The following is a 27,029-nucleotide window of genomic DNA, read 5'->3' as shown; positions in this document are numbered from 1 at the left end:
AACTTCAATACATGCTTAACTTTAAATGTAGGAATAGTCCCATTAACGGAAGTTGAGGAAGCAACACCAATTTGTGACAGCTGAGAATTTAGCCTGATATTTATATTTAATTAAAGATTTAAAAAAAGGGGGTGTGAGATCCTCCTTCCATTCTAGTCCCTTTAGACCATGTGAAAGGTCTGCAGTCACAGACTAAAAGACCTGGATTGGCCGAGGGAGGATTTCCCCACTACAAGCACTGCAGATGACAGCTGTAAGGCTGCTGCCAAGCATCCCCTCGCAAGCTCTGGTGTAGGCGGCATACTGGGATAGCAGGGGTATATTGGGACTGCAGTATGGGAGGTTGCCATAATTTAGGCTCCCAGGGCTGTTTAAATTACATTGTGTCTGGAACAGCCCAAGGTTAGGAGGGTTAGGAGATTCTGGCTTAAAGCAGAATCTCAGCTGAAAGAGAAGTCCAAAACCTGGTTTATTTTACTATATTTATCATTTAAAAAATAGTCTCAATAATTTTAAAATAGCTAATCTCAAATTACAGCACTTAAAAACTCTTAAATACATGACTAATAAGCAACTGAAAATGGAGATTTTATTAGACCTTTTTGACATGCATTAGGATAGAGTTGTTTTATCCTTTTGTACCCCAAAACTGTCAAGGTGCCTGTTTTAATTTTAATGCATGTCACTTGATACACTAAATTGAGAATTGTGGGTGGAGCAAGGTGAAAAATGCCTGGAGATGGTTTATGCAGTGTAATTCTAGCCTTGTCGGTCCTAGGATATTAGAGAGACAAGGTGGGTGAGGTAATGTTTTTTATTGAATCAATTTCTGTTGGTGAGAGCGACAAGCTTTCCAGCCACACTAAGGGGGGATACGATAGAGGTCTATAAAATCATGACTGGTATGGAGAAAGTAAATAAGGAAGTGTTATTTACTCCTTCTCATAACACAAGAACTAGGGGTCACCAAATGAAATTAATAGGCAGCAGGTTTAAAACAAACAAAAGGAAGTATTTTTTCACACAACGCACAGTCAATCTGTGGAATACCTTGCCAGAGGATGTTGTGAAGGCCAAGACTGTAACAAGGTTCAAAAAAGAACTAGATAAGTTCATGGAGGATAGGTCCATCAATGGCTATTAGCCAGGATGGGCAGGGATGGTGTCCATAGCCTCTGTTTACCAGAAGCTGGGAATGGGAAACAGAGGATGGATCACTTGATGATTACCTGTTCTGTTCATTCCCTCTGAGGCACCTGGCATTGGCCACTGTCGGAAGACAGGATACTGGGCTAGATGGTCCTTTGGTTTGACCCAGTATGGCCGTTCTTATATTCTTACACACAGCTCTTCTTCAGGTCTGGGAAAGGTACAAGCATCGCAGCTACATGAAAGGGGGAACAGATTCTTTAGCATAAGTAGTTAGCACATATTCTAAGGGGCTATTCAAGGTAGAGTGGCCTGTTAGTACCTCTACATTCATAGGACACACCTGAGGAAAAAATCCAAGACTGTTACCTTGAAATCATGCAAGAAATCCAGAACAACTGACCTCACCCCACTCCCACTGACAGCCATCCAACACAAAAATAAATAGTGGGGCAGAAGTACAGTCCCTTAGGCCTTGGCTACACTTGCAGCTGTACAGCGCTGTGAGGTAAACCTGTCTTCGTACAGCTGAGTAGGGAAAAGCGCTGCAGTCTGTCCACACTGACAGCTGCCAGCGCAGTGGTGTGGCCACACTTGCCACATTTGCAGCTGTGTTGGGAGCGGTGCATTATGGGCAGCTATCCCAGCATTCATGTGGCTGCAACGTGCTTTTCAAAACGGGGGGGTGGGGTGGATTGTGACAGGGAGTGTGGGGGAAGAGAGAGTGCTTTTTGGAGCATGTCAGCTCTCTATTTTGCAAGTTCTGAACTCCCGGCCCCCTGCTCATTCATTTACTCACTCAAAGCAAGCTGCAAACTGTTTGCTTTTCTCTGTGGTACGAGCTTTGAAACTGGCACTTCTGCATTCCTGCAGCCGGTCACAACAATGGAGAGGATTGGCCACTTGACAAGGTGATTAGTACAGCGCTGCAAGCGTTTACACTCACACCCGTGAGTCGTAGCCACTCGGCTGCAGCTGTTATTCCTCTCGGAGATGTGGAGTACCTGCAGCGGTGTACCCAGGGAGATACAGTGCTGTATGTGCCCTGCCAGTGTGGACGGGGAGTGAGTTACAGCGCTGGGGGAGGCTTTACAGTGCTGTAACTTGCAAGTGTAGCCAAGGCCTTAGAGAGTAGAGATAATTCAGCTCCAGTGAGTGGTAGTCTTGATAAAGTGATGAAGTTTGGGTGTCGTGTAGTGTCCATGTGTTGGGTATGGTGCCATGGTTTCTCCCAGAGGTGGTGTTCTGTGGGTTGTGGACACCACCACTCCTTCCAACCTCCTACCCATAGTTGCCAAGTATCAGAGGGGTAGCCGTGTTAGTCTGAATCTGAAAAAAGCAACAGAGGGTCCTGTGGCACCTTTAAGACTAACAGAAATATTGGGAGCATACGCTTTCGTGGGTAAGAACCTCACTTCTTCAGATGCAAGTAATGGAAATTTCCAGAGGCAGGTATAAATCAGTATGGAGATAACGAGGTTAGTTCAATCAGGGAGGGTGAGGTGCTCTGCTAGCAGTTGAGGTGTGAACACCAAGGGAGGAGAAACTGCTTCTGTAGTTGGATAGCCATTCACAGTCTTTGTTTAATCCTGATCTGATGGTGTCAAATTTGCAAATGAACTTGAGCTCAGCAGTTTCTCTTTGGAGTCTGGTCCTGAAGTTTTTTTGCTGTAAGATGGCTACCTTTACATCTGCTATGGTGTGGCCAGGGAGGTTGAAGTATTCTCCTACAGGTTTTTGTATATTGCCATTCCTGATATCTGACTTGTGTCCATTTATCCTCTTGCGTAGTGACTGTCCAGTTTGGCCAATGTACATAGCAGAGGGGCATTGCTGGCACATGATGGCATATATAACATTGGTGGACGTGCAGGTGAATGAGCCGGTGATGTTGTAGCTGATCTGGTTAGGTCCTGTGATGGTGTTGCTGGTGTAGATATGTGGGCAGAGTTGGCATCGAGGTTTGTTGCATGGGTTGGTTCCTGAGTTAGAGTTGTTATGGTGCGGTGCGTGGTTGCTGGTGAGAATATGCTTAAGGTTGGCGGGTTGTCTGTGGGCGAGGACTGGCCTGCCTCCCAAGGTCTGTGAAAGTGAGGGATCATTGTCCAGGATGGGTTGTAGATCACTGATGATGCGTTGGAGAGGTTTAAGCTGAGGACTAGGTGATGGCCAGTGGAGTTCTGTTGGTTTCTTTTTTGGGCCTGTCTTGTAGCAGGAGGCTTCTGGGTACACGTCTGGCTCTGTTGATTTGTTTCTTTATTTCCTTGTGTGGGTATCGTAGTTTTGAGAATGCTTGGTGAAGATCTTGTAGGTGTTGGTCTCTGTCTGAGGGGTTGGAGCAGATGCGGTTGTACCTCAGCGCTTGGCCGTAAAGCTGTCTAAAATCCTACCTGCCACATGGGGCCACAACAGGGGTACCCCTAACTCACCCAGCAATATCGTCAATTTATCCAGCTACACACTCAACCCAGCAGAAGAGTCTGTCCTATCTCGGGGACTCTCTTTTTGCCCCAGCACCCCCACGAACATGATACAGTTCTGCGGTGATCTGGAAGCCTACTTTCGCCGCCTCCGACTCAAAGAATACTTTCAAGATAACACTGAACAGCGCACTGATACACAGATACCCTCCCACCAACAACACAGGAAGAAGAACTCCACATGGACTCCTCCTGAGGGTCGAAATGACAGTCTGGACCTATACATAGAATGCTTCCGCCGACGTGCACAGGCCGAAATTGTGGAAAAACAACATCGCTTGCCTCATAACCTAAGTCGTGCAGAACGCAATGCCATCCACAGCCTCAGAAACCACCCTGACATTATCATCAAAGAGGCTGATAAAGGAGGTGCTGTGGTCATCATGAACAGGTCTGACTACCAGAAGGAGGCTGCCAGACAACTCTCCAATACCAAATTCTACAGGCCACTTTCCTCAGATCCCACTGAGGAATACACTAAGAAACTGCACCATCTACTCAGGACACTCCCTACACTAACACAGGAACAAATCAACATACCCTTAGAGCCCCGACTGGGGTTATTCTGTCTACTACCCAAGTTCCACAAACCTGGAAATCCTGGACGCCCCATCATCTCGGGCATTGGCACTCTCACTGAAGGACTGTCTGGATATGTGGACTCCCTACTCAGACCCTACGCCACCAGCACTCCCAGCTATCTCCGTGACACCACAGATTTCCTGAGAAAACTACAATGCATTGGTGACCTCCCAGAAAACACCATCCTAGCCACCATGGATGTAGAGGCTCTCTGCACAAACATCCCACACACAGATGGAATACAAGCTGTCAGGAACAGTATCCCTGATGATGACACAGCACAACTTGTTGCTGAGCTCTGTGACTTTATCCTCACGCACAATTATTTCAAATTTGGTGACAATATATACCTCCAGACCAGTGGCACCGCTATGGGCACCCGCATGGCCCCACAATATGCCAACATTTTTATGGCTGACCTGGAACAACGCTTCCTCAGCTCTCGTCCACTCACGCCCCTTCTCTACCTACGCTACATTGATGACATCTTCATCATCTGGACCCATGGGAAGGAGACCCTGGAAGAATTCCACCATGATTTCAACAGCTTCCACCCCACCATCAACCTGAGCCTGGACCAATCTACATGGGAGGTCCACTTCCTAGACACCACAGTACAAATAAGCGATGGCCACGTTAACACCACCCTATACCGAAAACCCACCGACCGCTACGCCTACCTTCATGCCTCCAGCTTCCACCCCGGACACACCACACGATCCATCGTCTACAGCCAAGGGCTGAGGTACAACCGCATCTGCTCCAACCCCTCAGACAGAGACCAACACCTACAAGATCTTCACCAAGGAGGCTGCCAGACAACTCTCCAATACCAAGTTCTACAGGCCACTTTCCTCAGATCCCACTGAGGAATACACTAAGAAACTGCACCATCTACTCAGGACACTCCCTACACTAACACAGGAACAAATCAACATACCCTTAGAGCCCCGACTATGATACCCACACAAGGAAATAAAGAAACAAATCAACAGAGCCAGACGTGTACCCAGAAGCCTCCTGCTACAAGACAGGCCCAAAAAAGAAACCAACAGAACTCCACTGGCCATCACCTACAGTCCTCAGCTTAAACCTCTCCAACGCATCATCAGTGATCTACAACCCATCCTGGACAATGATCCCTCACTTTCACAGACCTTGGGAGGCAGGCCAGTCCTCGCCCACAGACAACCCGCCAACCTTAAGTATATTCTCACCAGCAACCACGCACCACACCATAACAACTCTAACTCAGGAACCAACCCATGCAACAAACCTCGATGCCAACTCGGCCCACATATCTACACCAGCAACACCATCACAGGACCTAACCAGATCAGCTACAACATCACCGGCTCATTCACCTGCACGTCCACCAATGTTATATATGCCATCATGTGCCAGCAATGCCCCTCTGCTATGTACATTGGCCAAACTGGACAGTCACTTCGCAAGAGGATAAATGGACACAAGTCAGATATCAGGAATGGCAATATACAAAAACCTGTAGGAGAACACTTCAACCTTCCTGGCCACACAATAGCAGATGTAAAGGTAGCCATCTTACAGCAAAAAAAAACTTCAGGACCAGACTCCAAAGAGAAACTGCTGAGCTCCAGTTCATTTGCAAATTTGACACCATCAGATCAGGATTAAACAAAGACTGTGAATGGCTATCCAACTACAGAAGCAGTTTCTCCTCCCTTGGTGTTCACACCTCAACTGCTAGCGGAGCACCTCACCCTCCCTGATTGAACTAACCTCGTTATCTCCATACTGATTTATACCTGCCTCTGGAAATTTCCATTACTTGCATCTGAAGAAGTGAGGTTCTTACCCACGAAAGCGTATGCTCCCAATACTTCTGTTAGTCTTAAAGGTGCCACAGGACCCTCTGTTGCTTTCTACCCATAGTTGTCACTTCCCACCCCATACTGTAACTCATATGGGTATCATCAAACTACAACCTATACTCAATGGGGACCACATCCTGAAAGAAATCTTTCCTGAACCCCCCCTTCTGGCCTTCAAACAACCCCCCAACTTCTCCAAGCTCATAATCAGATGCAAGCTCCCCACAGACTAGGACGCACCAATTCAAAGCGGCACCAGACCCGGCCAGAACAACAGATGAAAAACTTGTAGACATATTTCCACTGCTACAATGATCAGTACCCCCCACAACACAGCTTTCAAGATCCATGGATCCTACACATGCCAATTACAATATGTGGTATACCTAAATGTCCCAATATCAACTATGTGGTTAAATGAGTCAATCACTATGCTCTCTAATGAACTCACACAGGAAAATGATAAAAAACAAAAACACCCTATCACCCGTGGGTGAACACTTTTTTCACAAAGTGATCACTCTATATCTTACCTATCCATTCTCATCCTCAAAGGAAACCTGCACAACACTTTCAAAAGATGAGCCTGGGAGCTTAAATTCATAACTCCGCTAGACTCTAAAAATCATGGACTGAACAGAGACACTGGATTTATGGCTTATTACAACAATCTGTAACCCACTAACTCCCTATTTTTGTATGTGCTAATTACTTTTGCCTAACAATCTGTTCCATCTAGCATTTAGCTGTGATGCTCTGAGTAACTTTCCCAGATCTGAAGAACAGCTGTGTGTGGCTCGAAAGCTTGTCTCTCTCACCAACAGTAGTTGGTCCAATAAAAGACTTTGTCTCTGGAGATAGTCTAGCAAGTCACTTCTTGGCTGTTGTTTGAGGTTGGGATCTGATGTCATTGTGTAAGTAGGTATTTTGAAGAATTTCTTGTATAGACAGTGTTCAGTTACTTGCTTTATTCCCTACAGTTATCTGAGGCAGATGAAGCAGCTTTGAAGGAGCCAATCATTAGGAGGTTTGAAGAGGAGGGAAACCCTTATTATTCCAGTGCAAGGTAACATATAAATGACTATTCCCAGAACTTGATGATATAACCAGAATGTGTTAACACCTTTTAGATCTTAATGCTGCACAACAGACCAGTTACATACAGTTTAAAACAATCTGGAACAAGGGTTTTGTTCAGTGTCCACAGGTACTATGCAATCCAAACCATGGTTCCATCTATCTTGTTTCTGACAGCAGCCAGTACCTGATGCCTTAAAGGAAGGTGCATGTTTCCAGAATGCAGCAAGTTAGTTGTGTACCGCTATGTACGTGGGGATGTGGTGGAGAGGGAGATTCTTTACAGATTCCTGCAGCTGGTCATAGTATCCTATGAAGCATGACATTTGATTTCTCATATTGTTGTAGCTTGTAGAGCTATAAACATCAAGGATGATAAACTTACCCACTTTTTTCTGTGTCCAATTTTGTATTTGTGTATATCTGACCTTCCACGGGTTATTTGTGCACTGGGTAAAGGGACGTTGCTTTAATATTTCAAAGTATGCTTCCTTTTTCAACAGGTTATAAAGGTTGAGTTTATATATTTTGAATACCTCAGTTAAATCCCTTTTAAGTCAAATGCCCTTACAGGCTAAATGATCATAGTCTTTGCAACCTTCCTTTTCATGTAAACCTCAGCGTGTTACTATTTGTCCTCCTTCTTGGGTTCTTTTTAATTCCTTTTTATAGCTTTCTTGAGGTGAGGTGATCAAGTATATGGGCACGCTATTCTGGAGTAGGGCACATACCATTAAAATATAAATAATGTGTTCTCTTTTCGTTTTATAGTGAGCATATATACTGCAACCTTCTGACATTTTTGACACTTCTCTCCACTTCTAACTCCATATTTAGCGTCTTGATAATGACTGATACTACTTTTTTGATGTTACCAAATTCTTTACTGATGCCACCACTAAAATTTTTTGCATGTGTTGATCTTCTGTTGCATTTATTATTGTAAATCATTTTCGTCGCCCTCCCATGCCTCTCATCACTCAGGTCTGTTCAAAATGCTGACAGGAAAATCATCTTCTGATCACATCAGTCCTCCCATGAATCCTTCTAAAGGGTTCCTTACCCTTAGGCTATCAAATTCAAGTTCTTTGTCTTTACTTACAAAATACTACATCATTTTTCCTTATATCTCTGGCTGTGTCTACACTACAGATGCTGCAGTGACACAGCTGTGGCATTGCAGCTTTGCTGTTGTAACACCACAGCGTAGACATTTGCTACAGTGATGTAGGGTTATTTTTCCGTCACTGTAGGTAATCCACTCCTCCGAGAGGCGGTAGCTAAGTCAACGGAAGACTGGGTGTTAGGCAGCCCAAATATGTCACACAGGGCACAAAATTTTTCACAGTCATGAGTGACGTAGCTAGGTCAATCCAATTTTTAGGTGTAGACCAGGCCTCTGTTTCTATTTCCACTACTCCTAACCATTCCCTACATCCTTCTCTCTTTCTTTCTTTTGCCATATGGTACCGTTGTAGTCTCTTCCCTGGCTTGCCTTATCTCTCATCATGCTGCCTGCTTCTCCTTGTTCTCAATTTCACTAATGGCAACGTACACAGCTTATAAAAAGAATTGCAACACAGTTAACAACAAGCATTATTCCAAGATCTAACTGTCTATTCCTTAAGTCTTACAAGTTCTGATTAACTAGCTAGCTGTAGTGGGTCTATGTTGTGACCCCTGGTGTCTTCCTTCAAATCTCTCCTTAAAACTCAAGTAATTTGCACCTACCCTTTTCTCACCAGTGATTCCTACACCCAATTATTTTTAATGGCAGTGACCCCAAGTATTGTATTTACTTTCATCTTTTGCTTATGGTAGTAAATAAATGAATACATTTGAATAAAGATATAGACTATGCTAAAAGTTAGCAAGAAGTTTCTCTTTTGGTAAATCCACAGAGTATGCTTAGAATTCTTTAATTCCAGACACACTCTGTCAGCAGGGGTAAATTTGCATTGTTACAATTGTAAATGTGATCAGTTTAAACACTTTAATAAAAGTATGTTAACAGGTGTTTGTAAGCGTTAAGCTCCTATATTTAAGTAGTTTCTATCCATATGTCAACTCCTAGTAATTATGTAGACACAAAGCAATCTGTTTTGTTTGGGTTTTTTTACTCTCAGGTTAGGGTATTATTTATGAAGTCATAAATTATTACTAATATGTATTGATCGGTGACATGATGGCTTGCACGCTTCATCTATTTTTTAGCCAATTGAAGTTTTATAAGATTTGCTCTGAGTATAGATAGAGACTGTGGACCAGGTCCTCAGCTAGTGTAAATCAGTGTGGTTCCATTAAAGTCAATAGAGCTAGTTTGGTTTGTACCAATTGAGGATCTGGCCCTATATCACTCTTACAAAGCCTCAGATTTATCCCTCAGGCAGAGAGAAAAATTACAGTAAGGATTTAAATTTTTTATGATTGGATTGTAAACAGAAGAATTTTTCACTGAACTAATTACATTAAAAAATTACAGTCAGGGTATCTGTACTTAAACCAAATCCATAATCTCCTGGAGGAGAAAATGAACTCTTTGATTTTGTTAATATCCACTGGAATCTCAGTCATAATCTCTTTGTACTGAGGACTGAAAAATTATTGGATTTATTAGGCGTGCAACATGTGTACAGTTGTGATGTAAAAAACAACTCAGTTTCCCCCAAAACAGCCCACAGCTCATTGTTAATATTTAGAGCAGTAGTTATGTGTAAGGAGAGAGATTTAAATATTAGCCTAGGGCCCACATTTTTTAAAAATGGGTGTTTACATTCTCAAGGGTGTCAAGTGATTTTTGGGTGCCTAGCTTGCGACATCTTAAAGGGTGCTCAGCAGTTTCTGAAAGTCAGGCTCCTGCAACTTGGGTACCTAAAATAACTAGTCATTTTGAAAAATTTAGGCCCCAAACCCATATTTGGATACCTAAATAAGTGGTCTAATTTCAGTGGGAGCTGCTGAGTACTCAGCAAGGAACCTAACTTTAGGCATCCTTTTAAAAAAAAAATCTTCACCTAATTCTTCAGTCAAGGGAGGGCAGATAGTTTGTTTGTTAATAAAATACTGTCCCAAAATGAGCTAGGAGCTTCACAGTCATAAAATAAGACAAGTCTCTGGCCTGAAGACCTTACAGTCTAAGGGCAGGCCTACACTTAAAACACTGCATCAGCACAGCTGCACTACTGTAGTGCTTAAGTGAAGACTCTCCTACATTGATGGGAGAGCTTCTCCTGTTAGCATAGTTAATCTCTTCCGTGAGAGGCGGTAGCTATGTCGATGGAAGAAGCTCTCCCACCGACATAGCGCTGTCTACACCGGAGGTTAGGTCAGTATAATGATGTTGCTCAGGGATGTGGATTTTTCACACCCCTGAGCGACTTAGTTCTACCGATGTAAGTCTATAGTGTAAACCTGGTCTAAGACCCTGAATATACATGGTCTGGGAGCCCTCAATTCCTACCTATTCTTTTTTTCCTGTGGAAAGAATTGTGCACCTTAATAGGGTCGTCTTCTAACTGTGCCCAGTATTCATACCTGTCCCCACCAATCATGTCGTTGTATGCCTACTCCCTTCATACACTTCATTTTCCTCAGTAAGATCTCAGAGTTTGGAATACTGGATTAAGACACTAAGCTTTACACTACTATTTTTGCAGTTTGGTGGCCTAGTCCAGTCACCAATGATATAAAGTATTATTTACTCCTGAGGGAATTCTGTGCCAAAAAATTAAAAATTCTGTGCACAGTATTTTAAAATTCTGCAAGTTGTATTTGTCAATAAATAAATGCAGAGGCTCCAGCATGGCAGTGGGATCATAGGCCACTGGCTGCATGAAGGTGGGAGATCACCCTGCAGTCCCTCCCCTCCCCGGGACACGGACTCAGTGATGAGGCTGCACACGACCCTGACACAGCACAGTGGCTGGGCCTGCCCCAGAAATACCCCGGGCCCCTGCCCCTCTGCGCCAGGTGCACCAGGTGTGGGGCAGGCAGGCTCAACAAGGCAGGATTCAAGTGTGGAGGGGCTCAGTGTGGGGGGATCCAGGTGTGGGGTGAGAGGGTTCTGTAAGGGATAGTCTGGGTGCAAGCAGGTCAGTGAGGGGTCTAGGCATGAAGGAGATGCACAGAGGCTCATTGGGGGGATTCCAGGTGCAGGGGCAATAGGACTCTACAGGGGCATCCAGGTGAAGGTGGTTGGAGCTCAGCAGGGGGTCTGGGTGGGGGGAGTCTCAGTGGAAGGGTCTGGGTGCTGGGGGAATGGGGCTTGGGGGGTGGGAGTCTGGGTGCAGCTAGTTGCGGGTCAGTGGGGTGGGGGTCTGGATGTGAGGGCTCAGGGGGGTGGGGCTTGTCAGAGTGGGGGTTTGAGTGCAGGGAGCTCAGTGGGGGGTGGTCTGGGTGCAGAGGTGGGGGTCTGGAAGCAGGGGGTCTTGTTGCAGGGAGGCTCCAGCTGCGCAAGGGTTGAGGTTCAGTGGGATGAGGTTCGGGTATGGAGGGCTGAGGGGGGGTCTGGGTATACAGGGTGAGGTTTAGCAGGAGGGGTCCAGGTATGGGAGGTCCGGATGCATGGGGGTTGGGCAGATGAGGGAGCAACTCCTGGTACAGTGACCCCTCCCCCTGTGGCTGAGGAGAGATAGGGGCAGGAAGCAGGGGAGGATGCTGAACTTCTTGCAGCCGGGGGGAGGTTTCTGGGGGTGGGTCTGACACAGCCCTATTTACTCTTTGCAGGGGAAGAGGAAGCCCTGTCCTCTCCCACCTCCAGCTCAGCTGGGAGTGTCAGCTGATCCCGGCGCAGGGTAGGGACCACTGGCTGGGGTGTCCCCAGCCCTGCGGTGATTTACCTCTCCGCTGACTGCTCTGGGTGCCTGAAACGATGTATTTGTGCTGCTAGGGAGGGGTGCATGACCGCTCTTGCAGCTTGCCTTTGCTTCCCTGTCAGAAAATCCTTTTTCTGCAGGAAAGCAAAGAAATCTGCAGAGGATATGAATTCTGCGCACGTGCAGTGGCGCAAAATTCCCCCAGGAGTAATTATTACAAGCACTGCAGAAATTGATGTTTCCCCTGCATGAAGTAGGGGCTAGAGACACTTTGCTTCCATTAGCCAACAAATTTGCATGCAGGCATAACAATATGTTTACTGAATGTCACATGCTGCAGTGTACAAAGGAAAAGTAACACACTTCCTCAGTGCAATGGTCAGTTTTCTGGGAGGAGATAATTCCTTCCTGACTCCAAACATGGCAATCAGTCTTGCCACCTGTGTAGTCAAGTGAGAATCAACCCAGCCAAGTGCTGGGCATCAGGTCATGAAATCAAAACTGGATTCTGTCAAAACTGGCTTTGTCTTATGCTAATCAGACCAACAAGATGCCTCCAGTAAGGGGACAGGGGGTTGTAGGCGGAGATAATGTCTGAATTCGTTTTGATCACTGCATGAGACAGGCAGTGTTTGAATCTACCTTGCACTGTCCTGTTGGTAAATGTGTATGAAGTTATATAGTCTCTGTCCACGCTCTTGGGGCCTGATTCAAAGCCCATTGAAGTCAGTGGGATGCGTTCAATTGACTTCTTTGGGCTTTGAGGCCCTTGAGCAATAAATTTGAAAGTAAAGAAGAAAAATGCTTTTATGGACTTAAAATGGAAGCATATTTCCCTATTTGCTTTGTGTATGCAATTTTGCTTATAAATTATAATTTGTTATCTTCAGGATGTCAATATACTTCCCCTTAGTTGTGTTTTCTAATCAAATTTTAATCAATTGTCTGAATAGAACCTTTCACTCTGAACAGTCTTAATTAACGAGAGTCGTTAGCCAGCTCCCTTTTTAATGAGCTACATTAATCTGCTTACAGGTTTCCAAATGGAGTTTAATCAGTTTACGTTGTAACAAATTACATGGGCCATTTTCTTTTCTGGTCTGTTTGTTTCTTTTACTCAGAGTCCCTGTTCTGAATATTTTATGAACATAGATGTGATTCATGTTCTAGCATTGGGTTTTTAATAGGATGTTTAATGTTATGTCCCAATACAGAAGACAGTTTTCTTTAAACAAAGAAAAGCAGAAGGTAGTGGTGACCTTGAAAGCAATCTTTACCTTATACAGTGTAAAATCTTTGAGGCTGTCAATAAAAGCTAGTTTGTCATTACAAAAAACAAGTATTCTATTAAAAAAAAAAGGCGTGTAAAGTTTTGAAAGGTCTTTATTACAGCAATAGCCTTTTATAAGGCTGAACTTCTGAGGTTAATTGCTTTGGGCCAGCAACACTTTCTTAATATAACTTATCCCACAAAAATACAGTTACATTAAACCTCTTTAATGGATTTGAAATATTTCATTCAATTTTGATGGTTTTACTAAAAGAGATTGAAAAATCATTACACCAGATAGTGAGGTACATCTGAATACTGAAGGTCCCTTCCAGAAGGACCAAACAAACATGTAACTATCAGAAAATTGAAATGAAATCACACTTAGAACAAAGAGAAATCACTATAAATAGTTAATTTTTATTATCCTTTTAAGATTATGAGGAGCAGGGTGACTGAGGGTTTGATCTCATGAAACTAGTTCACTGAGATATCCCAATGATTATCCCACTGTGCCAAGAAATTAAGCTGATCAAAACTAAATCAGATTCTAATGGGTAATAAAAATAATAAATAAAAATAATGATAGCTCAGTGGTTTGAGCATTGGTCTGCTAAACCCAGGGTTGTGAATTCAATCCTTGAGGGGGCCATTTAGGGATCTGGGGCAAAAATCTGTCTGGGGATTGGGCCTGCTTTGAGCAGGGGGTTGGACTAGATGACCTCCTGAGGTCCCTTCCGACCCTGATATTCTATGATTCTATGAATGCATTTTTATGTGAAATTTGTAGTGAAAACTGCTGAAGTGTTCTTGGTAACATGTATTCTCTGATGTTACAAAATGTTGGCCATGTATATCTTAGACAGTGATCCCATTGACATTTTCTTAAACTGGGGTTTTATGCATAGATATGGGACACACTCATTATTCCTGAAGAGTTTAAGGCCTGACATAACTTCCATTAAAGTCAATAGAAACACTAGTCCTATTGACTTCAGTGGGGGTTAGATTGGTCCTCTAGCTCTTCTGAGCTCAAGAGTTTTCTAATTATACTTTTGTTTTGTGTTTCACTGCTGTGGCTTAAGGAGAAAAAGCACCTAATTTGAGCACTTAATTTTTCAATGTAATATTATTGTTAAAATACACCAAAAGGTTGTAATTAATGAATGATTATTATTAAAAGCCCCAATTTAGAAAAGCACTTAATCACATACTTAGCTCAAAGCATGTGCTTACACTCTATCAAATTTAGTAGGACATAAGTGTGTGCTTAAGTGCTTTCCTGAATAGGGATGCTTTCCTGAATCACATCCTAAGTGCTGACAACATGTGTTATGCTATCCAGCACACAAGCACAAACAGTGTGTCGCTATCCTGCAACAGGATCTGCTAGTGTGACTCCATGTGGATGTAAGAGTGCCTGCTAGCAGCTCTCATTGGGGGATAGGAGCCAGAGGGTACATCTACATGGCAAAAAAAGCAACCAAACAAAAACGCCAGGGAAGCTAGTCTCAGAGCCCAGGTTAACTGACTCAGGCTCATGGAGCTTGTGCTACAGGGCTAAAAAGAGCAATGTAAATATTACTGCTCCGGCTGAGGGCTGGGCTCAGAGGCCCTGCCTCCCTCTCCAGATTTCAGAACCTGGGCTCCTCCCTAAGGAGCTATTTTTAGTCCCTTAGCATGAGCCCTGTGAGCACGAGTCAGTTGACCTGGGTTCTGAGACTTGCTATCATGTAGATGTACCCATAGAGACAAACAGAGAGAGGACAGGATACAGACTGGAAAATCCAGAGAAGGGAAAAGGTTAACTAATAGGTTTGTTGAGTTTTTATATTTGTTGGTTTTAATATACACCTCTACCCCGATATAACACGAATTCGGATATAACGCAGTAAAGCAGTGCTCCGGCGGGGTGGGGCTGCACACTCCGGCAGATCAAAGCAAGTTCGATATAACACCTATAATGCGGTAAGATTTTTTTGCTCCCGAGGACAGCGTTATATCTGGGTAGAGGTGTAGTTTGTTTCTTGGGAGCATCTTGGAGAAATGAGTTTCTGGATATCCTGCTTTGAGTGTACCCAAGTTGTAACAGAGAAAATGTAATTAGATATTTTAAAAATTATTTGCTGTGACTTGGTGAAAGTGACGCTAACAACAAATGTTAAACTAAAACAAATTTACAAAATTGTTGCAAACTTCTATTGGTGACTAAGACTCATGAATACTTATTTACATACACTATGCAGTTCTCTTTATTCTCTTCTTTTGTATTGAGGTAAGTGTGCTAAATGTTTTCTTTCCTGTGTAATTTGATTTAAAAAAAACCAAACTAATCCTCAAACAATATAAAATTGACAACTTGAAACTTTAGCCAGAAGGGAAGAATATTTTTGTTCTTGATTAAAAATTCAGTGTTGACTACCCATTGTTTTAAAATAACATGAAAGGATCATCACTTTCAAAAACTAATTTACCAAAAGCAGAGCAGTAATTTTAAAGACACAGAATAAAATTGTCAGACATGACAACAATGTAATCATCTCAGAAAAGATTGCAAAATAAGTTGCTCTCTTTGGGCATGGGGAAGGGAATCCTTTTTTTTTTTTTACTTTTTTTTTTAGATATTTCATGTTGTGTTGCAGTCCCTCAGCTGGTTAAAATTCACATTGATTTAAATGGGACTTTAGCTGCAATAGGACTTCAGCATCTGGTTCTAAACAAAGTGCCTAGGGAAGGTAGCTGTACAACATATACAATTTTTAGGACGTTTAGAATTTTTGCTATGGAGTTCATTTGGAGCGGGATAGAACTCTTTTGGCGCTGAGCCTGCAAACAGTCCCATGTGTGCTTAACTTCAATTGCTTGCATGCTTAATATTAAGCAGGTGCAGAAGTGCCTGTCAATTGGGAGGTTAGTTGTTTGGAATTCAGAGGTGTTTTTTTGTTACTGTGGCATAGCTTTATGAATTCATTGCTTTCAGGGACTTCACTATCGCACAGATTAATTTACAACTGTTTAGAAATAGACTTCAGTAAAGAAGATTAGTGAAATAATTGTTGGCAGTCCATAAAAAATATACTCCAGCACTTTAAATCCTTATGCTTTCATAACTAAACATCTTGAGTTGACAGCTAAGATAAGCCAAATAACGTTTATTAATGATGTTAATTTACTTTTTAGAATATAGTTACCAACAGGATGGGGAGCCATTTTCATGACATTGGGATCTTTTCCATTTATTTCTCATGACATTTTTTTCTCTTGAATTTAGGATGCCATTTTCATACTGAAAAAATAGTATGAATAATCCCATTTAAAGTAGGTAGAGATTATTCTAGTCATTTATTTTGAACTGTATAGTTAAATCTAGAAGACAAATTATACAAATAATAAAAAAGTAGGCACGAAATTTTGCTTTGTTGTATCAGCATAAATACGAAGTAGCTCAATTGTCTTAAATCAGAATTTGGCCCTTTTTTTATCCACTCCCTCCAATAGAAATATTTATTTATTTCTGTGTGGCTGAAGGCCTATCTCTTGTAAACTGTTTATATAATTCTTCTTTTCTTGTTTGGTCTAATTTCAGACTATGGGACGATGGAATTATTGACCCCGCTAATACAAGACTTGTTTTGGGTCTGAGTCTTAGTGCAGCACTAAATGCACCCACCAAGAGGACAGAATTTGGAGTTTTCAGGATGTGATCTAAATGACTTTTCAGAACACCCTTGTACATTTTTAATCAAGGTTAAAGATTAAATGTACACAGGCAATTCTGAGGAGTTCATACATTTAGATTTTTGATATAACAATTTTCATACTTTCATGCTTAAGTATTTTTTTTAATATCATCTGGGATCAGTGCATACAAAGTTTCTGTAATACTGAATCTTGCATTTGGGTGAATAAATTGTAACTATCAGCATTAAGCTAGATCTGTTTGTCAGAGAATCACTGCTATGATCTCTTAACCATTAAAATTACATCCATGAAATGAGTTCTGTTTCTGGTGTTTCTCTGTGTTTGCTCCTTTTAAATCCACATTTTACCTCCAAAATGTAGAAGTTACTCTTGCAGTCAGACAAACCACCTCCCCCAACTGCCACATATTCTGCTTTTCTGCGAAGAGAATTACAGTGAAGACAGCCAATGGGCACAAGACAGCATGAAATTGTATATTGTGTACCTATTAATCATTGGCATTCTGGTCTTTCTCTGTTGTCTTTTCCCCCAACATACATTACTTTTCTGTATTATCACCTGAAATTAAAACAATTAACAGTGAATCTGATGGATGCTAGCCAAGCTGCATTAAACTTGTTGGGAGAGCTAGCAAAGGCATATTGGTGTCAGTGGGTGTTGTTGATGCTCAGCACTTTTGAAAACTGGACCACTTTCTCAGGTGCCTAAGACCCCTCTGTGACGGGTTTCCCCCCCGGGTGCCATCTGGAACTGGGGTATCACTGAGCGTGCCTGACCCACCAGCCTGAGCTCCCTTTACACTGTATTGCTGACAAGCTCTCAAGCCCCTTCTAGCACACATACAAATAGGGACACACCCAGCTGCAGTTACACACCAACTCTGTGAGCAGCTCTGCATGGGAAGACTTCAGCTAAGGAATTTCCCAGTTATTCAGGTACGTCCCCCCCTTCCCCTGAGGTGTAAACCCAAAATTATACCATCTTGCGCTGCACAGGGAACTGTACAGTGTAAGCTCATGAAATTCGTCCCCTCCCTCAGTGTGGAGAGGAATATACACAGCTTTCTGCCCCAAGTTATGATTCCCACACACACTGGTTTTAGACAAAGGAAAAACAAGTTTATTAACTACAAAAGATAGATTTTAAGTGATTATAAGGGATAGCAAACAGATCAAAGCAGATTACCTAGCAAATAAACAAAACCACAATCTAAGCTTAATATACAAAAGAGATTGGATATGAATAGCAGATCCTCACTCTAAGAGATGATACAAGAAGGCTGCAGATTCTTAAGCGGCAAGCTGCACTGGCTTACAGCTTAGAATCCCTGGGTGTTCCATTCACAGGCTAAAAATCCCTTTAGCCTGGGTCCAGCACTTCTCGCAGTTCCCTCTTTGTTCCTCAGGTGTTTCCAGGAGTCTCTTTGGGTGGGGAGTCAGTGAAGAGCCACAATGATGTCACTCTCCTGCCTTATATAGCTTTTGCATATGGCAGGAACCCTTTGTTTCAAAGCTTGATTCCCACGTCAGTCAGTGGAAAAGCACTGGTATCTCAAGATGGAGTCCAGCACCAGTTCCTTGTAGTCTCACAGCGGCCATGAGTCGGAGGCTATTTGTAGCATCCTCAGGAAGCCCCCCACGCACACACACGGTGGGCAATAAGCGTCTTCTAAGGCCTATTATTCTCCCTAATAGTTCATTAACTTTAATGGGCCCTTCCCAACCAGCCATCTAGACTGAGAGCATTTTGTCTAGTCAGCGTTCCCCATGTGTAAACACGATTGTAATACAGATACATAGTCAATATTCCTAACTTCAGATACAAAAATGATACATGCATACAAATAGGATAATCATATTCAATGATTCCAATGATATCTCACATGACCTATCCTGCATAAAATACATTATGATTGATATATTCATATAATATCTCTATGAAGAATATGGAGTGCAGTGTCACACCCTCCCTGGCAGTATGATCCTCCTGGGTAATTGTGGCTCCACATGGGCTCAGCAGTCTGCCCACATGGCTCACGATGCCAAATTTTAAGCACATGCTTAAATCTCATTGACTTTAATGGGTTTAAGCACATGCGTAAGTGCTTTGTTGAATCAGGGCTTAACATTTCAGTGTAATGTGATGCTTTGTTAGAGTTCTAGGGCTAACATATTTTTGTGTATATTTAATATAATGTAGCTTGCAGAGCCTAAATGTAAAGCTTGGCAATTACTCTTTCCAGAGTTAGGGGTTGAAGATTGTGCCATGTGTCACTGGAGAAAGGTAATTTTTCCTTAGCTTGGTATTCTGAATGCCCAAACCTCAGGTAGATGAATGCCAAATTGGATGGCTAGTGCTGTTACTCATGACTGGGGACCAAATACCTGCATAATTCAGCTACTCAGATGCTGATCCTATTTAGTCCCTACCCTGGCCTGTGGGGAGAAGAAACCACCAGGAGAGCATGCCAGTGCTGGCTTTCCCTGGCTTGTGGAGTAGAGGGGAGAAGTTCCTCTGGTCCCAGAAGGGTGAAGGAAAGAAATTCACCCGGCTACCTCTCATCTAGACTCCTTGGGGAATGGGAGAGCAAACTGAAACAGGCAGGTTGTCTGGAGAAGTGATGGTTATTGAGTGGGACATAAATATTGAATACATGTAGCCCAACACTGGGCCAAATATTAGGTCCCATGCATACCCCCGCTTTGCACAAAAGTCTAAGATTTTACCTGTGTCTGTAAGTGATCAGATATCAATTCCTTCCAGTCTATAAGAAGTTGTTCATTCTGCGTCATTAAAAGGTTATTTCCATAGCTATGGATATATTCCCCTCAATGCTATACTAATGTGGACATTCTTAATATTGTATTTTGACCCTTACATGTATAGTTATAAGAGGAATATTTTAAATTTTTGTAGTTAAAACTGCAATAGGGAAAAAAATCTGTATTTTGTTATTTATTCTTGTACTTGTTATTGCATAATAAGGTTTTATAACTGGGGTTGGACATGCTCTTTGCCCCAGGCAGCTTGCTTCTGAAAATATGGAGAGGCTATCCTTTAACCCCTATGAAAATAGCAGCAAGACTGTGTATAAAATAAAGCCTAGCAAGCATGCTTGAAAACAAAAGTGAAGGTGAATATATATCACCAATAACTGCTCAAATAGCTACATTACTTCAGGCTTTCAGGCTCTTGCCTCCTTTTTTACTATTTCTGTCAGATGATCTGTCTTTCAGCCACCTGATCTGGTAGACCAGTTATTTGAACAGCAGGGGATCACTTTGGCATAATATACTATGCATGGAAGTATTCCCACAGAGAAAATAGTAATGAAATAATTCTGAGTATGGAATAGTAATCAATAGTGTTGAGATGTAGCTAATGAAAGTGGATACATTTATATGGATTCATGCCTCAGAGAATGTTCCCTTCCTCTTGCTTGTTATAATGTGAAGGAATAGTTATTTACTTTCGCTGCAGTATCTTCAGTCTAATATATGTGTAGCCGCAAGTCAAAACATGTCTCTGGATAAATGGGACTGTTCCGTTCTAACAAAACATATCTCCTGAAACAAGCTCGCTGTAGAATTAACACAAGCTTTGGCAAGCCCCACCAACGTAGGTCTATCAAGAGGAAGATATGAAGCAGAACTTAATTAAATAATTACATTAAATAATTGAATTAAACACTAATTAAATAATTAGCCTTTCCCCACCATGTGTGAAACTGCTTCTTAGATAATCTTTTCATATTAGCATCCTGTAGTTTGTACATGGACATTTCCTACACAGTGGATAGAACGTGAAAAAAATGACAGAAGAGCCACCACAGAGTGCAGTCAAGCAGACGGCTGCTGAAGTAACAGCTTGTTCTACTTGGACCCACTGGCTGTGAAGCTTGGGATGCATCTTTCATGCTATAACATCTGATGATGATGTGGAGCATGTTTACACTGGGGGCCTGATCCCATATTATTTGTATGCTCATAATTTGCATTGAAATCAATGTAGCTGTTTCGGTGTGAAAAGAACATGAGATCATGAAATTAAATGGTAAAGAAATAAGTAGTTTTGTAGGAGAGGTGACTGACAAAGATGACAGGCATTGTTTGCCCAATAGCCATGCCTTGGGAGGATTTTTAGTGGATGACAGCTTTAAAATGCAAGTGTAAAGACACAGGAGTCCAACCAGTAGAGGAAACTTAATGGGTGCACTGAAATATGATATCCTCTGGCTGCTCTAGCCTGGTCCTTTCCTTCCGGTCAGTGCTGCCCACTTTTGGGAGCTGTGTGCTCACACTATGGGAGCGGTACACACCCCTTGTGCCACCATTGCCCCTGGAGTTTCCCTTTTCACTTCTATAACCTCTGGCTAAATCTATTTCTAAGTCTTTAAAACCTTCAGTGTACATCCCATATATGTGTTATATATATATATATATATATATAACACATTTAAGAGAGGAAAAAGTATGAGTTTAGAAAGGTTGATAAGTGTCCCTTTAGTCAGTTTTAAACCCCAAAGAAATACAGAATTATGGCTGAGACAGACTGTACTTGTCGTCCTGTCCCTTGGTATTGCATATATATGACTTTAATTCGTAGGTTTCTTGACATAACACAATGAATTGATAGATCAGCCATGGGGTGTATTTGACACCCACTGTTGGTAATACTTTATGGCATCCAAAAGTGTACTAGGTAGAGCTGGTTGGAAACTTTTCAGCCAAACATTTTTTGACACAAAAATGCTAGTGTCAAAATCAAAACTTAGAAAATTTAGAAAAACGTGTTGATTTTGAAGAAATTTCAGTTAGAGGAAAAAACAGAATGACATTTAAATTTTTTGTTTCAAAATGGTTTTTCAAAATGAAATGCTTTTTAAAATATAAAATCAAGACAAGGTTTTGAAGAAAGTCACAGCTGGAATGTACTGTTTCAATTTTATCAAAACAAAATGTTTTGACTGACCCAAACCCCCCCCCTCAGGATGTGATTTCATGAGAAATTTTGAATTTTGGGGGGTTTGTTTCATTTTGGATTCTGCCTCCTTCCCCTCAAAAAAATATGGTATTTCCCATGAAATTGAAAATCCACGTCCTGCCCCATCTCTAGTACCAGCTTCCTTAAGGAAACTGAGAAGTGGTTACTTACCCAAACTACTTAGTCTATGTTGAAAATGTCACAAGGGGGGACATTTATTCCTGCCCAAAGAACCTAAATGGCTGTTTGGAAGATTTAAGCAAGACTTAATTGGTGCATAGCCTCCGTGGTGGCTTTGTGTACAGGACTGAATAGCAAATTTGTACAAGTCAGCTCTAAGAAGTCACATTTTTCTGATATGAAGCTTGTAACCTGAATATTCTTGCTAGTTTTTATGTGGCTGGAATCCCATGAGAACTGGTCTCTTCTACTAAGAGAATATTTCAGATCTCTTGCTCATGCAGTTGAATTGGTATCTCTTATTAAAGCAGATGTTATCTTTCTAGTTTGCCTCTGGTTTCAATTAATTATTACTTCAAACAGAAGAACCCTCAATTTAAATTAAATTTCCTTTGCTTTTGTAGATTTCAGTGAAAGACAATCCATTTTACTGTGCTGATTCAGAAAGCCAATAGCAGAGCATTTTATTAAAAAAGATTTTTTAAATTGAGGTTTCTAGATTAATTTGCAAAGCATTTAAGCAAGTCCATTCCTGTTCACCAAAACTTTCAAGCATGTGCTTAAAGCTAAGTGTCTGCTTTCAAGGCTCTGATTCAGCAAAACACTTGAGCATATGCTTAACTTGAATCTTTAAAACCTAATAATCTCAAAAACAAGTCCAGCTGTGTACATACTTCAAGCAAAAGAGTAGAATAATCCACGAATGCTTATAACCACACTACTGAATAAATGCTGTGTTACTTTGAGTTCTGCTTTAGGAGATTAGGATTGCAGAGCAGAAATTTGCATTATTTTCTAACAGTAGAGGTTTATGAAAAGCTCACACAATGGTTAACTAGGAAATGGACTTTGTATCTAAATGCTGATAGTCATTACATGTATTTCCAATTCAAATTTAATCTGCAATGAGTGTAGCATAAACGTAAGGATGTTTGAGTGACTTTGATATTTCTGGAGATTAGTATTTGGTAACAAAAGGCTTGTTTATAGTCCATGCCTATCCTTATTGATTGAATGTAAAGTACCTGGAGATAAGGAGGTCTGTGATGCTACAGCACTCAACTGCATTTTTAGTGATAGGACTCATTAGGTCTTGGTACAGTGCCAGAAACTGCTTACCATATTTATGGATTATGAAGAATGACATTGATGTTATTTTTGCCATGGGGCTTCTGTTGCTCATGCATTTTTTATGCTAGTTGATTATTTTATTTGGTATTTTCCATATATACATCCCCTTGAACTGTGCATACCACTCTTTAATTATTATTGTGGTAGATGTGCACAATGCACAAAAATATTTGAGTATGAATCTAACCACAGCAATAGGTAACACTGTAATTATAGATTTGGGGCAAATCATAATCTTGAATGTGGAGAAATATGAATTACAATTTCAATGTTTAAATTAAAGTGCAGTCCCTAACCTGAAAATAATGCAGAGTTTTTTGTTTTTTTTGTTTGTTTGTTTTTTTTAAGAAAAAAAAAACAGCGGAGGTTTTGGGGTTTTGGCCACCTCCCTCTTTTGTATAAATCACCCCAAATATATGTTCTTATTTGAAAATACAGGTCAAGCTTTACTCTTAGATTGGTAGCTAAAGGACAGGTCAAGTTCCACTGATCCCCTTTTGCATCTGAGTAAGCTGATTTTCTGTCCTTCTGTATTGGCTAGTTTGTCTCTCATCTTTCGTTTTGCTTTATTTAGAGGCCCTCTAAAGTTTATCTGGATCATCATTTCCCCTAAAATACTCCTCCCCACAAAAGCAAATACATGAGTGAAAGCAGTGGAATAATTATATACTAAAGTTGGGGGAGCAGAGAACCAGGAGTGAGAATGCATTAGTGCATCAGGGGGACAATTAGGATAGCAAAAATTGGAGTGGGGTGAGAAGAGACATGTCCCCTTCAGCCTCCCTCCTGTATGCTCACATGTATGATCCTGAATTTGCTATGAGTGGCTCACCCATCCTAGAAGCTGAAATCAATTGTATTAAAGAGACAAGGTGGGTGAGGTTATATCTTTTACTGGACCAACTTTGGTTGGTGAGAGAGAGACAAGTTGAGCAACGCAGTTAAACCGACCTAATCCCTGGTGTAGACAGTGCTAGGTTGACGGGGGAATTCTCCCTCAACCTAGCTACTGACTCTTGGGTAGGAGGAGTACATACACTGAAGGGAGAACCCCTCCCATCTGCGTAGCGTAGTGTCTTCACTGAAGTGCTACAGCGGTGCAGGTGCAGCATTGTAAGTGTAGACAAGTCATGGGGGGAGATGCTGGGAGGGTTGTTAGTGTGTTATAGATTGTTGTCAGAAGCCATAAATCCAGTGACTCTATTCAGTCCATGATTTTCAGTGTCTAGAAAAGTTATGAATTTAAACTCCCAGGCTTGTCTTTGAAAGTGTTGTGCAGGTTTCCTTTGAGGATGAGGACTGATAGGTCAGATATAGAGTGATCGCTCTGTGGAAAATGTTCACCCACAGGTGATAGGGTGTTTTTGTCTTTTATCATTTTTCTGTGTGAGTTCATTCAAACGCGTAGTGATTGTCTCGTTTGCCCACATAGTTGTTGTTGGGGCATTTAGTGCACTGGATGATAGGCTCATGTTGTGATAGGCTCATGTTCTGTGTAGAACCTAGAGATCTTGAAAGGTGTGTTATGGGGGGTGTTGATTATTGTAGCAGTAAAGTTTTGTCTACAGGTTTTACATCTATTGTTCTAGCCGGGTCAGGTGCTGCTTTGAGTTGGTGTGTCCTGGTCTGAGGGAAGCTTGCATCTGATGATTAGCTTGGAGAGGTTGGGGGTTGTTTGAAGGCCTGAAGTGGGGGTTCAGGAAAGATTTCTTTTGGGATGGGGTTCCCATCGAGTATGGGTTGTAGATGTTTGATCATACCCCGTGTGGGTTCCAGTGTGGGGTGGTAGGTGACAACTATGGGTGTGTGGTCGGAGGGGGTTTTTCTGTATTGAAGTAGGTTCTCCCAGGGTATTTGGGTGACCTGTTCCTTGATGTGATTTACTTCTCTGGTGGAGTGTCCTTGTTTGGTGAAGGTGGTTTTAAGTGTGTTAAGGTGTATATCCTGGACTTTCTTCTCTGAGCATGTTTGTGGTATCCAAGGGCCTGGGGTAGATATCAAATTACTTGATGTGTTTAGCTGGTTACTGGATCTTTGAAGGTAAGTGGGTGATCTGTGGCTTTCTTGTATATAGTTGTCTGTGGGATTCCATTGGTGAAGCTGATGTATAACCCACTAACGGCCCCCTACTTCCTCCTCCTCTCCCAATGACTGGAGAGGTGTTAATGGGCCACTTCACCTTGAATGATCCCTTGAAATATGTGTTAATTACTTATGCTAACCAATCTGTTTTACCTTGTATTTAGGTGCAACACACTGAGTACCTTTCCCAGTCCTGAAGAAGAGCTCTGGCTGCGTAAACTCAAAAACTTCTCTCTCACTAACAGAAGTTGGCCCAATAAAAGACATTACCTCATTGCCCTTGTCTCTCTAACATCCTGGGACCAAATCAACTACAACAACATTGCGTATTTCAACTGTACTGCAGATTTCTCTTGGGAATGCTAATAGGTGCTGTATAAACACACATGTAGACATAGTCCCTGCTCCGAAGAGCAGGGAAAAACCAGACTCAAATAAATGTGGCAAGCAAACAAGAGCATGGGAGAAAAGAAGGTAACAGTAATGAGATCATGCAGTTACCTCAGCAAGCAATGAGTATGACTTAATGGTTCTGAATCATTTAACTGACTTAAAATTTGTTATAAATTCCCAGTCAAACCATAACTCTCTGTGCTCCCTTTAATATTTGTCTCCCCATTTGAAAAATACAACCCTAGGCTTTGTGCCTCTTATTTTTCTATTATATTTGTTTTCTCTCTTTTTGTAGGCTGTTCCTAACGGATGCCCTAGCCACCACAATTAGTTCCATTTTAAAATCTTTCTACTGTCTACACTAGCCCTCCACCCCTGGGGCAGCTACCTCACAGGGGCCAGTGAGCAGAGGTGGTAAGTCTTTAAATGTGGCAGAAAGTCTATTAATAACACAGCATACACTGATGGCACTGTAGTCTCAGGCTATGGAGATGCTGCTGAGGCTGCCCATTACCCAACTCATTGACTTAGGCCATGTCTACACTACAAAATTATGTTGACCTCAGTTACGTCGGCATACAGCCACTGCAGTTATTACATCGTTTGTAAGTGTCCACACTATGCTCCTTGTGTAGGTGATGTGCGTCCTCACCAGGAGTGCTTGTATCGATGCAAATGGCAGTGCACTGTGGGCAGCTATTCCACTGTGCAACTTGCCACCATTCAATATATGGTGTTTGGGGAAGTTTTAGCAATCCCTCATGGGGCTGAAACCAGCCACGCAGGGGTGACTGGCACCCTGGGTTCAACTTCCCATAATGAAGGGTTCTCCATCCCACAATATTTTGTGCCTCCTTTCAAAATCCCTGCAAACCCACGTGACCTTCCAGCCTTCTCTGACAGAAGCATGGATCCTGCATAGCTCTGCACTATAGTGATGTGCATTGTGAGAACATGGCACCTGATCCTGCAGTATTTACAGAGTTGCAAGAGGAGCCATGGGGAACATGACGATTCCTTGGAGGCCAGATGCCTGTGCTATATAAAGAGAAACAATTCAAGGCTGTTGGCGGCATTCATGGAGCAGCTGCAGATAGTGGAGCCCAGTTCTAGGCCTGAGAAACAAGCACTGACTGGTGGGATCTCATTGTCATGCAGGCTTGGGATGATGAGCAGTGGCTGCAGAACTTTCGGATGTGCAAGACCACATTCCTGGATCTGTATGCTGAACTCGCTCCAGCGCAGGGACACCAAAATGACAGCTGCATGGACAGTTGAGAAGTGAGTGGCAATTGCACTGTGGAAACTTGCAATGTGAGATTGCTACTGATCA

At 42.1% G+C, this 27,029-nt stretch overlaps 1 protein-coding gene across 1 annotated transcript in view; it reads left to right on the top strand.

Annotated features, from left to right (window-relative positions):
* The window catches only part of MCCC2 (methylcrotonyl-CoA carboxylase subunit 2), an 85,900-nt gene extending 68,693 nt beyond the window's left edge, over positions 1 to 17,207 (top strand). The window contains exons 16-17 of the mRNA XM_065406596.1: positions 7,045 to 7,130; positions 16,812 to 17,207. Of these exons, the coding sequence (XP_065262668.1) occupies positions 7,045 to 7,130; positions 16,812 to 16,929 (204 nt within the window). The 3' untranslated portion in view covers positions 16,930 to 17,207. The remainder of the gene's footprint in view (positions 1 to 7,044; positions 7,131 to 16,811) is intronic.
* Positions 17,208 to 27,029: the final 9,822 nt, after the last annotated feature.

This window comes from Emys orbicularis, chromosome 6 (assembly GCF_028017835.1).
Source record: "Emys orbicularis isolate rEmyOrb1 chromosome 6, rEmyOrb1.hap1, whole genome shotgun sequence".
Classification (NCBI taxonomy): domain Eukaryota; kingdom Metazoa; phylum Chordata; order Testudines; family Emydidae; genus Emys; species Emys orbicularis.
This window is presented reverse-complemented; position numbering and strand designations above follow the sequence as displayed.